The 18,184-nt window shown below is 40.5% G+C and overlaps 1 protein-coding gene across 2 annotated transcripts in view; it reads right to left on the reverse strand.

The window, feature by feature from the left end:
• Nucleotides 1-18,184, reverse strand: part of DNAJC11 (DnaJ heat shock protein family (Hsp40) member C11) — a 63,562-nt gene that overhangs the window by 23,588 nt on the left and 21,790 nt on the right. For both annotated transcript variants that reach the window (XM_039508615.1, XM_039508617.1), the window contains exon 4: nt 14,026-14,127. In XM_039508615.1, coding sequence (XP_039364549.1) covers nt 14,026-14,127 — 102 coding nt within the window. The remainder of the gene's footprint in view (nt 1-14,025; nt 14,128-18,184) is intronic.

Consider the following 18,184-nt stretch of genomic DNA (forward strand, 5'->3'; position numbering starts at 1 on the left):
CTGATTTTGTAATTAATCTTTTCAATGAAACTGAGCTAGAAGTGCACCTCCACTTCTGAAATATTTGAAAACAACCTAATTTTGAGCTGTGTTAGCTGGTTAACATGGATCGTATAAGTCACATGCTATTGGTTCTGTTCCCTGATTGGATGAGCTTGATTCTTATGATCAATAGGAGTGCTTGAAGAAGATAGCATTTTAGGATATGCTTAGGAGGGGTTAAACCTTTTCCTCTCTAGGCCACTTAGGCCCAGCCTGAGAATCAGTCCTTTTGGCTGGCTGCTGTTGCATTCATACAAATAATTGTGCCATCAGTCCCACAATTGTGAAGGGGATAATCAGATCCTTGTCTCTCTCACATAGCTGCCTCAGTGGAAAAGGGCTTTGGGAATCTTCTCCTGTTACTATTTCAAGCAGCATCCCATCTTATGTGAAATATACCACTTCCAATAGACCATCAAGTATATGAGATTAAAATTAACTTTCTAAGTCAATTTGAGAGAGAGAAAGTCAGTGGTTGGATGTTTACAGAAATCAAAACACAGAAGGAACATGTGTACGGAAGTAAATTCTTTTTTAAATCTGTGCAGATACTCAATTGTTTTGCTGAGTTATCTATACTGGAAATGCATGGAAAATGGCAGTGTGTTTGAAGGGCTCAAGATGGTGTGTTTCACCCCTCATCTAGGGGGGTTCTCAAAACAAATTTTTGTGGCCTCAGAGTCTGTTTCCTAAAATCCTTACTTAACTTTCGGAAAAACAAATAAATATTTACATACATATGTCCAAATGATAGTAATTTATTTATGTTAGGTTTGGTTTTTTTGCAAACTCAATAATAAAAATAATGTTCAGTTGTCTCTATTCTTTACTGGACCTAAACAGAATAAAAACACAAATAAGGTGCCTTCTTGTCTTTTTTGTTATCGTTTCTTTTTCTTTCTTCTTTTTATTTTTTATTTTTTTAAAGACTTGCTGGCTAGTAAGTCTGCTTCTGTGAAAAGGGATATTTGTACATTTGTTAATATCACTTTTCACAGCAGCAGACTTGTTACCTAGCTGTGAGGCAGTGAAAAATGATATTAACAAACATACAAATATCACTTCTCACAACAGACATACTCAGCCCTGTCAAGCCGGGGACCAAATTAAGCCTTGGATGGGGATGAGAGTAGGGAGGCAGCAGGGGTGATGGGGTGAATGGGTCTGGGGAGACAGCGGGGGTCAGGGGCGATGAGGGGGGTGAGGAGCCAGAAGCCCTGCGGTCGGAGCCTGCTGTCACGTGGCCACATCCTGACACCCACCACCCCAGAGCTGAAGCCAGAAGCCTAAGCCCCACTGCCCCCAGGAAGATGGGGAACTCACACCAGCTGTCTGCTCCTCCGGCGTTTGTGGCTCCCGAGGGGGGCAGGGCCCAACCTCTCCTGGCAGCCCCAGGGGAGGGGCCGCTGCTCCTCCCCCCCAAAATCACCACTCAGGAGGCTGTGGGCGCAGGAAAAGCCCCTGGTGGCCGCATCTGAGAAACGCTGATTATGAGTTTGCATTTCAAGACTTAGAAAGGATGGTTCTAATCTTTTATCTCTTTTTAAAGCAACACACACTATGTTCACAGTGTAATGCAAACTGTTTACATAAACATTTGTGATGAAAAGTGAAAAATGCTATGCAACCGCTCTGAAAACTGAATACTGATGTCTACTGATGGAATGAAAATCCAAGAGTACCAAGAAGAAGGCTATTTTCTGTCACTGTAAGTTGTATTTACTGGAAATCAAAGCTTCATTGGGATTGTTGAACTACTTCTGGGATTTAGAAAAGTTGTGCTAAAATTAAACCCAATGTATGCATTGTAACCAGAATGAAGGGTTTAAGACAAAACTGAAATTAGCCTACTGATTTCAAGATCTAAGAGAATTCATAATCTATTCCTACTTTTTGAGTGGATCTTCCACACAGCAAAAGAAGAGAAACATTTTAAAAAAAGGAAAACGTGACTGTAAAACCATAAAAATTGCCAGGACAACTCAGGTACAGTATTCAAACCATTTTTAAATCATTTTTTTAAGCTGACTGGATTTCAAGTTGGTGTCCCTTGAACAATAGTAAATAATAAAATTCAATTTAGCTTTACTTTGTTTACAGTAGCACAAAACATTTGCGCCCAAACTTTACTTGGGAAAGAATCTACTGTTTAGGAATGCTCCTCAGATAAGTTACCTCTGAGTGCATCAGCTTTCCGAAGTCTACAAGTGTTTCTCAAGTTTCCATCCTCTCATACCCTGTGCTGCTCTTTGAAACAATGCCAAAGAGTCGGTGACAAGCGAAGCTCTGCAGTACTCTGCTGCTGCTCCAAACCTCTGGGAAGTGAACAAACAGAACAGGCAAAGGAAGCTAAGCAGAGATTTCAGGCTTAAGTACCAACCAACCACGCTTGACAAAATTCCAGAGAGTGATTGATCAAGTGATATTGTCTGCATGTGAGCACTGCTTTTAGCAATAGAGAGAACTGTTCTGATGCTTTTCTGCTGCACTTCATCTTTTGCAAATGTACTGCTCATAGCTGCAGAATGGGATGATTTTCCATAGCCAATGTCCAACCTCAGCAGAGTGGTTTTGCTACAGCTTGTAACTCACTTTCATATTCTACTAAATATGCTTTTAAATGAGTTACCAAACTTCAGCAATGAAGAAATAGTATTTTGCTGAATTTGGATTGTGAATAAAAATAGAAAGCAGCAGCAGCAAAAGTGTAAATAAAAAAAAAAGACAAACTGAAGAATGGTGCTTGTGAAATGAGACACATTTTACTTGCTCAAACTTCTGTCTGCTATTCAGACTGTTGTGTATTCAAACTCCCGACAGAGTTTAAATCCTGCTTTACTTCCACCTACATTTCTTGAAAATGCACATTTTTCAAGTTGAAGTAGACTTGCACTATAAAGAAAATCGTCTTGTAAAGTAATTCACTCTAGTGTGTTAACATTCTACCACTATGTAAAAAGATCCCACAGCACTGACAGTTCTTATACTGCACCCCACATGTGCTAGTCCTTCTTCTCTGCATGCAAGCCTAAGGCCTCATCAGTAGGGCCCTACCAAATTCCCGGCCATGAAAAACACGTCACAGACCGTGAAATCTGGGCTGCACCACGAAATCTGGTCTTTAGTGTACTTTTACCCTATATTATACAGCAGGGGTGGCTAGGGTGACCAGACAGCAAGTGTGAAAAATCAGGATGGGGGTGGGGAGTAATAGGAGTCTATATAAGAAAAAGACCTAAAAATCGGGACATCTGGCCACCCTAGGGGTGGCCAACCTGAGCCTGAGAAGGAGCCAGAATTTACCAATGTACATTGCCAAAGAGCCACGGTAATATGTCAGCACCCCCCCTGAGCTCCCCCTCTTCTCAGAGCTTCCCACCCACTGGCAGCCCCACCAATTAGCGCCCCCCCCTCCCTCCCCGCACCTCCCGATCAGCTGTTTCCTGGCATGCAGGAGGCTGGGGCGGGGCGGGGTGGGGGGGGAAGTGAGGGCACAGCAGGCTCAGGGGAGGGGGTTGGAAGGGATGGAGTGCGGGCAGGGCCTGTGGCAGAGCCAGGGGTTGAGCGGTGAGCTCCCTCCTCGCCCCCCCGGCACATTGGAAAGTTGGTGCCTGTAGCTCCAGCCCCAGAGTCGGTGTTATACAAGGAGACAGATATTAACTTCCACCTCTGCTATACAGCTTTCACAGGGGAGGCCAGCGTTTCTCAAAATGGGGGTCCTAACCCAAGAGGCGGTGACAGTTGGGTTGCAAGGTTATTGTAGGAGGGACTTAGTATTGCCACTCTTACTTCTGTGCTGCCTTCAGAGCTGGCAAGTTGACCAGCACACTCTTATATAGCCTGGTTGGGAAAACTCCCTTTTCATTACATTTTCCCAATTTTGTTACCCACTGGTGGGGTGGTAGCTTTGGAGGAAGTACCACTGAAGACAAGGCTCCAAGCAGGGTTAGATGGCACGAATGTTAGCAATGGCATGGTTGGTGACATCGTAACACCGGTGATAGCAACCAAGAGATATTTTAGATCTAAAAGCTAATGCAGATACGTCTTTGGAAGTTCTAATCTGCTGTACCTCTCCTAAGATGGTGGCACAGGAAGAAAGAAGGTACTTTTCCACATCGATATGGACAGAGTCACCATGCAATATTCTGTAATTTTCAGCTGTGTGACAGTCAGAGTCGTTTTACATATTATTAATGTAGGCCTTTTAGAACTATTTTATTATTTTCTTTTTCTGTAAAATTGCCCATCAAAATTTGTTTTGTTTAAGCCAAACTGAAGTGGGCATCTGACTAGTATCTGAGTCAGCTGCTGGCTAATGCACTCAAGAAAAAGTTAAATTTTGATCCCAGCGGAGGCCAAAAAAAAAATTAAAGGCAAAGGCACTCTGCTTGTGAACCAGATTGTAAGCACAGAGAAGGCTGTGGTATTCATAAGATGCAGTATCACATAATGGCAAAAGAAGGAGCAGTGAAAAAATAAATCTGATGAGGAGCTGCAGTACTTGGGCTTTTTTTTTTTTTTTTTTTTTTTTTTTATAGATACAGTAGAACCTTAGAGTTACAAATGCCTCAGGAATGGAGGTTGTTTGTAACTCTGAAATGTTCATAACGCTGAACAAAATATTATGGTTCTTTCAAAAGTTTACAACTGAACATTGACTTAATACAGCTTTGAAACTTTACTGTGCAGAAGAAAATGCTGCTTTTAATCATCTTAATTTAAATGAAACAAGCACAGAAACAGTTTCCTTACTATGTCAAATCTTTTTTTTTTTTTTTTTACAGTTTACATTTAACACAGTACTGTATTGCATTTGCCTTTTTTGGGGGGTGGGGGGGGAAGAGGGTCTCTGCTGCTGCCTGATTGTGAACTTCCAGCTCCAAATGAGGTGTGTGGTTGACTGGTCAGTTCGTAACTCTGAGGTTCTACTGTATCTTTTACCTGTCCTCACCTTTGTCTAATTATGAACTAGAGAGATTGATTCCTGACAATTACTGTATTTTTTTTCCTCATTAGAATTATTTTGGACATCATCAGATTTGTATTTGGGGTTTCTTTTTCTACACCATTCAGAGTAGCAGCCGTGTTAGTCTGTATCCGCAAAAAGAACAGGAGTCCTTGTGGCACCTTAGGTACTCCTGTTCTTTTTCTACACCAGTGGTAGTTTGTAAAAATACTCACCTTTAACAAAAATAGCAATATCTAAAGTTTCAAACCCAAAGCAGTCTCATTGTATATAAAGTCTTTGGAAGATTACAAGAAGCCAGGTGCTCCTTATATCATCTGAACTGAGTATTCTGGGGTGGGGAGTTGTCCCTCAATCAATGTTTTTTTTGTTTGTTTGTTTGTTTTGAAGCATATTTCAGCTACTTGCGTTCCACAAGATGCATTTCACTGGATTATGAGCCAATGTAGTAGATTCCATAAAGAAATTAAAATAATCAATACATGAAATTACAATGAACAAATTAACCCAGCTGCAGAATCTATGTCTAAAAAAAGGCAAGAAATATAGATTAAGCATGCAAATAAAAGATCTTGCAAATCTGTTTGACACATTGGTCAAACAATGAAATGTGGTCAAAATAAACGCCAGCATTACCTGTATCCTACCAATTTTCCCTACCACCAAGTAAGTGAAGTCGCTCTCAAACAGCCTATAGATCTTGGTAAAGAAACTGGCTCAAATACAAGAACAGACAAAGCAGCAGATGGTACTGTTAAAAAATATTCTCAAAGAATGACAGCACCCCCTATGCCACCGGATAAGGAAGGGGGGGGGAAGAGAGAGAGAGAGAGAGAGGTCGCTGCTACCAACAACTCACCGTCAGCCACCTGTTCAGAGAATATAGGAGAAGAGAAAACATTCCGAAATGTGGGAGCTGCACATGAGCAGTAAGAATGAACTATGAGCCCTACTACAAAGTTAAATCTGCAGCATGCTGTAAAGTGCAAAAATTCAGTAGGAAAGGGGGTTATTAAACACAGCACCTCAGAGCAGCCTGCATTATCAACGGACCACCTGGGAGTCTCTTTAATATAGGTGTTTTTGAATCTTAGGAGCACAGACTTTAATGACAGCTTTTTTGTTAGAACGTTTCTTGAAAGTCAGCGTTAAAATATTTTAGAATCTCTCTCTCTTTCCATCTCCCAAAAGATACGTCTCATGCAATGGCGCATCTAACAGAGCCCTCCACAGCCTCGCCTAGATTTGCGGGCTACCACTTGCAAGCTGGCTGAAAGTAGAATTAAAAATTAAAGCCCCATATACTGAGTGTTGGAGCCAGCACAATACTCCTCACCATATCCTGGGGCTGAGAACTCAGGACAGAGCTTTGGAAAAGCTGGTCGTAAGCATATTACAGAATACAGGGTACTTCTAAACCCACTTATAACCATTCCCCTGCTGTGCCTCTTCCTGGGGTCATACTGTGTGGGCAAGTCAAGAATCTTTCGCCCCCAGTCCAAACCGTGCTGGGAGCACTTAATAGAGAGAGACTGCAGGGAGGAACTCTTAGAATCAAATTAAGAGCATAAAATTGCTCCCAAATGGAAACCTTACCCATCAGGTTTCTAATGGTATTGAATATTTATGGCCAAGTCATAACCCCCAACAACAGGTTTATGATGAAAACTGTGACATATCCTCCAATATAATGTGGATGACATATTACTACACTGAAAAGATCCATGCTGCTTGTTCCCAGTTAGACAGGATTAGGTCATCTCAGGATTTAAAGATATAGATACCTAAAATCAGAACCTTTGTCATGACTTGGCAGGACATTCCATCAGATGCAGCCTCCCTTTTAGATGAGCCCAGCAGGGGGCCATGCGCCTGAGAACTCTCATTTCAGCAAAGCCACAGGAATAGTTTTAATTATACTCAACACTCTGCTAGTGGAAACCCAGAAAGATGTAGAGACCTGCCCCACTTAGCACTGTCTCTCTCTCTCACTTGGAGAGTCTGTGTGGTGCAGATAAATATCCTCTAAGTCACAACACCAGATGGAAGTTTTACCTCTTCTCCTTCCTAGAGTGGGTATAATTAATGTAAATATATCGATTTCCAAGTTTATACAACAGAACAAAACCAGCAGGATTAATTTAAACTACCCTGGTCTTCTGAATCAGCTGGGAGTGTTTTTGATGCCTAGTGTTGGGCTGATTAACGCACTGGGCTAGAGGAGCATGCAGCTATCTTTTGGCTGACAGAGCCCTTATGGATTGACTGAACACAGTGCTCAGATGTCCTTCTCACCAACCAATGGGGACAGAGACATCACCCATCCACTCAATGCCCCTACAGAACAGAATATATTGAAAGCATATAAAGAGGGGATTGAAAATATCTCTGTCAAACTGTATGATCCCTCCCCTATGGGGGTGACGGGATTTCACCAGGGTCACACTTGGGATTCCCAGCTATTCTCAAGACCCCATACACTCTGTAGCAAGATTGATCTTCGTTCTGCAGCAGGACCCCTGCATTGTGATACCCTAGCGTAGCTACAATTGGAGGTTTTTAGTGAATTAATTAAGAAAATGAATAATATAGTCAGAACAGTATCCAATTCTTTAATTCGATATTAAATTCCATTTTGTATGCTGTCCCATTATTTATCATTTTCAGTATGCTGCAAATTTTTACACTGAAAACAAACAACAGTATTAGAGACATTTTTAGGGGGAGGAATTGAAATTTTAACATCTGACACAGGGACAACAGGGGCTTTTTGGCACCTGAGAAAGTGCAGGAGGCACTTTGGGTTTGCAGGATAAGCCCATGTGCTGAAGGTCTTGGAGGCTGGAACTCAGGTCCCAGCACTGTTACAAATGACCTCTGTCAACTTGGGCAAGGCATTTGGGGGAGATTTTTCAACGGCACAAATTCCCATTGCAAATCAATGGGAATTGGACACCTAGCTTCCATTTGGGCCTCTGAAAATCTTCCCCTTTCTCTGTGCCTTGTTCCCTTTCTAAAACTGGGATATTGATACTTCCTTTCTCCCACCCTTTGTTGGTCTTTATTTAGACTGTCAAGTCTATGGACAGGAACGGTCTCTTCTTAGGTTTATGTATAGCGCCCAGCGCAATAAGGCCCTTATCTCAGTTTAGGCCACTAGATGCTACCATAATACAAACAATTAGTGAATTCAATGTTAATTCTGAAATCTAATTATGAAAATGTCAGTGTCAACACCCCACAGAGATAAACTGGGCAGGTTACACCTTGCTCGGAGCTATTGTTTCAGGCTATCTGCAGACTCAGGAAATCATCACTGCTTCTGTTTAGGCTCAGTTGATGTTTGAAAGTTTCCTTTACAATCGTAAGGGCTAGACACGTTTTGTTTTTTTTGTTTATTTCAATGAATGATTGGATTGTACAGCACCATCCCGCAGCAAGGGATGGATTCGTACATTCCACGGCCACAGAATCACAGAACATGAGGTCCTGGTTGCAGTGTCTATTTAAATAGTAAACAGGGAAAGATGTCTGAAAGAAAATGCATTTATTTCTATCAAAGCTCCTTGGTCTCTAAGGGTATGTTTTACACAGCAATGGGAGGGCCACCCACATACATACCCAGGGTGTCCAGTGGGTTGTACTTGGGCAGCTAGCCCGTGCCACCCTCTACGCTGCCATGGCCAGACTGCTATTTTTAGCACACTAGCTGAAGCAAAGCTAGCGCATCTGCTCACCCATACAGGGAAGCACCCTTCTAGATGCTGTGTAGACATACCCTAAAAAGGAAGGTTGGCAGTCTTTGGAATTCATCTGCAAAGAGTTCTCCTTTATGTTCTCTCTTCTCATATCTTACTATTATTATTTCCAGTAGAAATTACAAATTTGCTAGGGCAGTGCTTTCCAAATCAAAACCAAATGACTGCAAACAGCATCCACTTATATCACAATCATTTTTATGGAAAACAATTGAGATTATAAGCAAAAAATTGTGTCTTCACTGCAGAGTCATGCAACAGGCGGAAACTCAGTTTAGGAGAAAGCTTTATTCCCACACAAATATCCACCAGTAATGTTCTACTTTTCCTTAGCTGGTATTGCTAATTATTGCAAAGGAAATGGCTTTTTGCATAAGTGTAATGTGCCTATTTTTCACGTGTTTGTTTTAGTGAAATTCCCTTTTATAATTTTTTTTTTAATAAAAAATGTGGTGCTTTTTAATTAAATAATTTTACAAGGAACATGCTTTACAACAATAAAGAAATAATTTCCATCATGAGTCTTCCTGTAAAATGTAATCTGTTCCTGGGAATCACAAAGACTGAACTGGGAAGGCAGCCAGTTCTATGAATAAAGCAAAAAAGAGAGAGTGCATCACTGATCAGCTAGTCATAGACTAAAATCAAGAAACAATCAAATAGTGAGGGTAGGAATGTAGTAATCTGGGTGGCAGGCACTGTGTTACAAAGTCAGAGATATAAACTGACAGAAGCCCTGAAAGACAGAAAATCAAGCACCAAATAGCCCTAAACATAATACTGTATTCCACAAGAAAACAGTGCAAGGTCATTAAAACTGGAGTAATAAAATCAGGGGGCTTTGATTTGGATTAGGATGTGCTCTGCAGTATTTTGAAATGGCTGCAGCATTCAACTATAAGATTTAGGTAAATTGATTAAAAGGGAATTAAAATAATCAATACATGAAATTACAATGAACAAATTAACCCAGCTGCAGAATCTATGTCTAAAAAAAGGCAAGAAATATAGATTAAGCATGCAAATAAAAGATCTTGCAAATCTGTTTGACACATTGGTCAAACAATGAAATGTGGTCAAAATAAACACCAGCATTACCTGTATCCTACCAAGTTGATCAGCACACTCTTATATAGCCTGGTTGGGAAAACTCCCTTTTCATTACATTTTCCCAATTTTGTTACCCACTGGTGGGGTGGTAGCTTTGGAGGAAGTACCACTGAAGACAAGGCTCCAAGCAGGGTTAGATGGCACGAATGTTAGCAATGGCATGGTTGGTGACATCGTAACACCGGTGGTAGCAACCAAGAGATATTTTAGATCTAAAAGCTAATGCAGATACGTCTTTGGAAGTTCTAATCTGCTGTACCTCTCCTAAGATGGTGGCACAGGAAGAAAGAAGGTACTTTTCCACATCGATATGGACAGAGTCATCATGCAATATTCTGCAATTTTCAGCTGTGTGACAGTCAGAGTCGTTTTACATATTATTAATGTAGGCCTTTTAGAACTATTTTATTATTTTCTTTTTCTGTAAAATTGCCCATCAAAATTTGTTTTGTTTAAGCCAAACTGAAGTGGGCATCTGACTAGTATCTGAGTCAGCTGCTGGCTAATGCACTCAAGAAAAAGTTAAATTTTGATCCCAGCGGAGGCCAAAAAAAAAAAATTAAAGGCAAAGGCACTCTGCTTGTGAACCAGATTGTAAGCACAGAGAAGGCTGTGGTATTCATAAGATGCAGTATCACATAATGGCAAAAGAAGGAGCAGTGAAAACAGAGATGGCTTAATTTTTATTAATTCAGACATGTTAATTATGCCCATTACAAAGACTCTACATAAAAACACAGACCTCTCACTATATCCAGCACAAAATCAGATCTACAAGTATCGACTCAGAGAGGATTGTTGTTTTCTTTCTTGTTGTTTTCCCTAGGGAGAACATTCCTGCAAGTTGACCCATGTGAAGTCACAAGTTGACCCATTTGAAGAAAAAGGTGGCAGGAGCTGGATGACCCTCAAAGTATCTCCATTCTCAGACACAGGCAAATAAAGAGATTTGCTTTCTCCAAGTGTGAAGTATTTCCCCTCAAATCAAGAAACTGACTTTCCAAACCTTTCAGCACATCTCAAGAAAGGAAAAACAAAACTCTACAAGCAAATAACCCAACTTAAAATCTGCCAAACTGCCTACATATGGGTATTGCTCAACGTTTCTGGTTAGAAATGCTTTATTTAGCTGGAATCATTTTATAGAACTAATAAAACGTTAGAAATTTTAAAATAGCTTGCATTCTTATGAAACGATCACAGCTGTGCTACTTAATTCCACAGGAACGCTGCCTGAAGAGACATTTTCATAGTATGCCAATAAGCAATTGCTGTAAACACCCAGATGGCTAATTTTATCGGAGGACACAGAGGCTCAGGCTTACACTGCAGCTCTACTTTTTATTGCTCACAACTACTGTGAAACACCCAGAAAAAAGTGTCAAATTCCTAAAGTCACAGAGAAGCATTATATGGCAATAACCACCCCTTCTTCCCCCCCCCCCCCCCCCCGTCTGTTCCATGCTCTCCTCAAAATATCCATTTGCACCAAACCACCTCATTTGCAACAGGGATGTTTCCAATTCCTTTAGTTTTATCCGTTTTCTGGTCGGACTGCCATTGGCAAGAGATCGTTAAGGTTGAGTCAAAGGAGCCAGCTGGCCTGTTTCTAATCGCTGCCTGTTACTCCTGTTCTTTTGCACAGTTTGTTTTGATTGCTGTGTCCCCCTCATCTCCGCTCCCACTCAGAGTATATCTTTGGTCCCCACATTCATGGTAGAACAAACGCAGCTGCCGCCAGGCTCCTCTGAAGCCACACTGAGTTTCACTAATCTGCCTCCTGATTGTCCCATATTTCAGGTTGAGGCTGGAGAGAGAATATTGAGGTAAAAGAGCTATCTGCTTTCCAGAAGAGCATCTCAAGTTCACTAGAGATTCAAAGCCAAAACAATGGTTTAAAATGAGATATTCCCAGTGTTTAATATAGAAGTTCTGATTTTATTAAGACCATGAAGGGAAGACTTCTTCCATTTTACCCTTTGTGTATTAGCAGAAAAGCTCCAGTAGAGACCAACACATATGCAAGAAGAAAAAAGATTTCTTCAGAAGGCAGGAAGGAGGGGAAGAGAAGAACAGGAAAGTGAGCCTGTGGGGCAGGTGGCACAGAAACACACTGCTCAGTGGACTGACAATAATTTGCAGACTCCTGTATATTGGATACCATTTTTTATTATTAATTTTTATTTGATTTTTCCAGTGATAACATAGGTGGCACAGAGAAAAACTGCCACAAAAGAAAAAATGAAATTACATACTGTAAAACTGTTTTTGTCCCATGGGAATGAGCAGAGCATAAACTGCTATTCAACAACATGAGAAACGCCGACAGATAAATCTTCGTACTCATAGAACAATCTGTGTTTAGTTGTCCCTATACTGCAGAGGAAAAAGGAAAGAAAGCAACAGCCAGGGAGCTGAGGAAGGAATGGAAGCTGCAATATCATTTCAGTTAAAGCCTCAAAGACACAGTATAGCTCTAATGTCCTTTCTGAGCGACTGGCGAGACACACATTTATCATTGGGGCAGACTTATCAGATCAGGGTAGGTGGAGTGGGAGGCTACACTATCTGTTGAACTACACAAGACCAGTCCCCGGGTAGCCAATTCTAATCCATGGATTAGAGAAAGAGAAATGTAAAATCAAACCAAGTTCTCCCTACACACGCCTATATTAAGAGAGAGGAAATGACACCACAAAAAGTGACAGGCACCTAGACTCAACCTCACACCCTGTCACTGCTCTTGCTCCCCTCCCTCTCGTTCACGAAACTTTATCCACCAGAAAGATCTATAAAGGTGAAAATCTTTGTTTGTGCTCTTCTTTTTTAAAATCAGACCCATGCAAGTCTTTCAATACTCGCTTTGCTGGTGAATTATATCTAAATTACATGATCTCCACTCTAATTACGCAATAAGTCAGAGAGACACCAAACAATAAAGGACAGTTACCGAGCACCTTATTGGTGGTATAAATATTTTCTTCTGTTTTTTAAAGATTTAAAGAAATAAAACTTTTAATAAACTGTTCTGTTTGCTCTACCTCTTTGGCCATGATGGCCTGAGATAGTAACGGTGAACTTCAGGTGTCCAGACACTGAAGCCAGCATTTGTTCTGCTGGCTGTCATTAAGGGATGAGTGTGAGCCCACACTGTGTACCCACAAGAGAAGGAGAACATTAGGGAAGGAACTCTGGATAATTTTAGTATTATGATAGGTGCGGAATTGTGAAGAAAAGTAAAGTTTTGATGCAGAAGAAGAGTTGTGTATTATAGTGTAATTAATTCACCAGACTCATAATAGAATGAAGTGGGCAAGGAAAACAACAGTGCAAAACATTAAACAAGTTGAATATAAAGTATCAAGTGCAGAAAAGAATAAAAAAAACAGTATTGCATTCTACAGTAACTCCTCACTTAGACATTCACTGGATTATTTCCATGCATTAAACAGTATCTACACACAGTTATTCTTGATTTATTCCAGCGTAAGAGTGCTTTGCTCCTGTTTAGTTTAACCCACTCTGTTTCCTATTCTGAAATAAGGATGTCTACACATGGAGTTGGTCTGAAACACCTATTGTGTTTTAAATTCACACACTACCTTAATTCAGCTTTGTTCTTGACAAATCCATGCTGATTGTTACTTACCATCTTACTTTGCTCTCTAAACTCCAACTGGAAGATTTCTGCTACGCAATTGATTTGTCAGTTGTTCTTTCATTCAGTTTCAAAGATGCATTTGAGTGTATCTTAGCACACCTGTGACAGGGGAAACCTGTCACAGAACAGTAGGGAGTTTCACTTTATTTGGAATATTTGCATAGGACTCAGAAGTTCCTGTATTTGGAATGTTTTCTCAGGCTCTCGAGAAAGATTTTTATTTCTACACGTATCTCACCAATGAAAGCACAATGAATTCTTCACAGAAGAGAACTTTTTAAAACAGTTCACTTTACTATAAGACATCTTTTTTTCCTGCATTTCCCTTATATATTGAAGCATTAGAAGAGGGTGGGAAAAACCCCAATAAATGTGGTTAGCTATGACCCTGTTAATTTCAGATCACTCCTCTAGCCATAAAACACATTGTTATGTCTAACAGTTTAAGGCTTCATTCTTGAGAACAGATGTGTTTTCTACTTTACCTTGGGATTAGTTCGCTGCTGAAGTCTCCTTTCTTCCCTCTCTCTCTGCAAACGCTCAAATTCTTCTCTAATTTCAGCTGGAGTTCTCCTCCTCTCCACAACCTGTGCACAAAGGAATTAAGAAACAAAGGTTAACAGGCAATAGAATATCCAGCCAACAATCAAACAATTTAATCACCGATGAAATTTAGAAAACTCTATGTTTTTCACTCCCCTTTTAGATAAGATCCCCTTTCATGTTACAACATGATTTTTTTTTTTCTGTACTCCACTGCTAAATCAAGCCACTGTGTTTTTATTCAAGCACCTATTCCTGGCCTGAAGTACTTTTTACACAATTAAAAATATAAAACACAAACAAAAATCTCTCTCTATATAAACACAAACACGTCTGTATTTCAGATCTCTGAGAAGCAAGGTGGCTGAGGTAATATATTTTAATTGGACTATCTTCTGTCACAAAAGAGAGCGGCTTTTGAGCTTACACTGAGCTCTTCCACTGTGGGAAAGGTTCTCAGAGTATCACAGGTTTCAGAGTGGTGGCCGTGTTAGTCTTTGTCAGCAAAAACAACAAGGAGTCCTTGTGGCACCTTAGAGACTAACACATTTATTTGGGCATAAGCTTTCGTGGGCTAAAACTCACTTCATCAGATGGGGTTTTAGCCCACGAAAGCTTATGCCCAAATAAATGTGTTAGTCTCTAAGGTGCCACAAGGACTCCTCGTTTTTTTTCAGTGTCACAGCTAACTACAAGATGAAATAGATTGTTTAGCATTAGAAGTTAACACATATTGCAAGAAACCATTCAAGGCGAAGTGGGAAGTTAATACTTCTGCAGTCATAGAACAAAGGAGGGTCAGCGGGTACAGATAGTTGCAATGAGCCATAAATCCAGTGTCTTTATTGAGTCTCTGATTTTTAATCAAAGGAAAGTTATCAATTTAAACTCCCAGGCTCATCTTTTGAAGGTGTTCCTTTGAAGACAAGGACTAAGAGGTCCAATATATCTGGCAGAATATAATGATATTCACATACCATACCAATAACCCTATAACTACCCCACACAGAACAACCCTCTCACTCACTCACTCTTTCAACCAATTCCTTTCTCACATGCCTAGGAGAAAGTGGTCTATGGCAGGTGCCCATCAGGTTATAAATCTGGCATATTGGGATGTGTGTGTGTGTGTGTGTGGGGGGACATTTCAAAGCCATAGTGCCATCATGAAAAGTGTCGCACCACCAGCCCCCTCCATTTATACCCAGGGTGAGTACACAGCTCAATCACCTCCACTGATCACAAATGTAGCGGTACCAACATCATGAAAGAAACTCTCTGAAGTAGAGAGTTTTATGTCACATAAAACTCAATAGGTTAAAACCAACACTTTACACTCCACCTGGAAACTGACAAGCAGCAAGAGGTGTTTAGAGATCCAGAGCCACATTTTAAACTAATGTAGCCCTGTATCAGAGGGGTAGCCGTGTTAGTCTGGATCTGTAAAAGCAGGAAAGAATCCTGTGGCACCTTATAGACTAAGGGACATATTGGAGCACGAGCTTTCGTGGGTGATGCATCTGACGAAGTGGGTATTCACCCACGAAAGCTCATGCTCCAATACGTCTGTTAATCTATAAGGTGCCATAGGACTTTTTCCTGCTTTTAATGTAATCCTGTTATCACCACCAGATTAGTTGAAGACAGCAAATCTTAACAATCAAAATGAAATATTTATTTTAATGACTCAGAGAGACTGGTCTACTGATGTGCTTACAGGGGTGAGCACGTGTGTAAGTGTTTGCAGAATCAATGCCTAAGTGTCCTTTTTTCATTACGAAGTTCATCTTCAAAGGGAAGTTATGTTCGGGATAATCACAGAGCTCATTTAAAAGAGGAAACGGTTAAATCCTATGACTTTCAAAACAGACTCAGGACTGCTAACTATAACTGGCCTAACACCGAGTTTTATGCAGTGCTTAACACTTACATTGGAATTTTATCATGTGGAAGTTCATGGCTTCAAGCAGGGCGGATACAAATCAATGATTTAAAAAAAAATGATTTTTTTTATTTAAAACGGATTTTTTTGATAAAATGCTTTTTGAGGAAAAAACTTATCTAAAGGTAGTTTTAATTAAGATACATTATAGCTCAAAGATATCTCATCATGGAATAGGGATTATAAATTCTAATTCTATAGTATGAGAGAATGTATTCATGTAATGTTTAAGAAAAGTTTTGTAAATGAGATTGGGGGCAGAATAGATCTGGACAAGGAGAAGAATTCTGGAGATAAATGTGAGAAGCGAGGGACATACGCTTGTTTTGTTAAAATATTATGTGTTTGCTGTTGAAGAAAAAAATCCAGAATACTTAACATTGTTCTCTCCTCTCTCTTCTTTCCTACTCCCTTTTTTTCCTAACCTTCTCTCCTATAGAATCCTTTTCTTCCAGTATTTAAAAGCATAATAGCACTGGTCTGGGGGAACCCATCTGCTGATGAAACATTCAGCTTCACAGGAGAAAGGGTTACAGCATTTGTTAAGTTCTACAGGGCAGAGAGAGAATTAAAATATATGAAATATCAATGAAGCCAATCTCCCACCCCTTCACCCAAAAAAAGAGATTGTGGATGATGTAACAGGTATAATTCCTGTGGCCACACAGCCTCTAGTTACCTGGGATACCACTACCTGACCTGGATGCACTGTGTTAAGCTGGGCTTTGAAAAACTGATGGGAAACCCACCAGGCAACAATCAGCCTTTTCAAGCCGAACTTTGTGGAGAAGGTCCCTTGCATATGAATCTGAGGCATTAGATATTAGATATCAGCTTCGAAAACTGCTGGTAGTAAAGTCTTAAACAAACATGAGGTATGGGAAGGACTTGCACAATGCTGACTTTAAAACCACTTTACAGAAACCTGGGGATTAAATCTGTCTTTCAGAACTATGTAGAAGAGACATAGGAATGGTGCCCCTAGTCTCTGTTTGTCAGAGGGTGGAGCTGGATGGCAGGAGAGAGATCACTTGATCATTACCTGTTAGGTTCATTCCCTCTGGGGCACCTGGCATTGGCCACTGTTGGTAGACAGGATACTGGGCTAGACGGACCTTGGGTCTGACCCAGTACAGCCGTTCTTATGTTCTTAGGCAGGTAATATGCTTTGCCAAGGCCAAAAGGGGGAGATTTGTTGTGGAGAATCCCAGCTGCTTAACCTTTGCAAGTTTGAATTAAGAACTCTTAAGTTACTTTTCTCTGACTGTTCGATATTAGTATTCTTGGAGTAAGTGAAATGAGTGGACTGGATGCGAAAGACTCCATTTAGACAGTATCACGGTACTCTACTCCGGAACGCAAGATGGGAACCACAATAAAGTTATATAATGTCACTGTGATAGCCACAAAGTTACATGCTTCTGAAACTTGGCAAATGCTAGAACCACCACAACTGGAAACTTGATGCATTCCATCAGAGCTGTCCACGGAGAATACTTGGTGTCTCCTGGTGGACTAAAGTAACTAATGCTTTTGTGTTACAAAGGACAAGCCAACACACTGTAAAGACAATGATTTGAGAAAGAAGGCTGAAGTGGTTTAGGCATGTTGTAGAGCTGTAAAAATATATATATATTCCTAGAAAAGCCCTTGACTGGACACCACTCAGTGGAAGAAGGACAAGGAGGACGACAAAATATAACATAAGATAACCATTGAAAAAAATGTCACTCATGGAAAAAAACTGAAATAGAGCAAGAAACATGGCATTAGACAGGTGGAAACACTGGGTTGCCTCGTGTCACAGGGCATAAGAGCATCTGCTCTTGGGGGGTCGGGGAAAGGTTTTTGTTCCTCTCACCACTTGTAGAATAAGCAAGGGATTTGGCCTTCAGACTCTAAGGATGGAAAACTACAATGGAGCCATGCTATGAGAGATTCCCCTACCAATAGCTGTCCCATTAATCTCTCATTTAGGTTTATATAGTGCCCAAGGTCTGGTCTGATGTTAAACGCTAAACTGGTGCAATGTTATTTATGGACACACTACACTGGTATAAATCTGATTACAATGGTTTCACTGGCATCTCTTAAACAACCGAGCGTGTTGCATAGATTTGTCCCAGTCACCCACAGAGGGGAAGATTTGGTTCCTAAAA

This window comes from Mauremys reevesii, linkage group 21 (genome assembly GCF_016161935.1).
Source record: "Mauremys reevesii isolate NIE-2019 linkage group 21, ASM1616193v1, whole genome shotgun sequence".
Lineage (NCBI taxonomy): Eukaryota > Metazoa > Chordata > Testudines > Geoemydidae > Mauremys > Mauremys reevesii.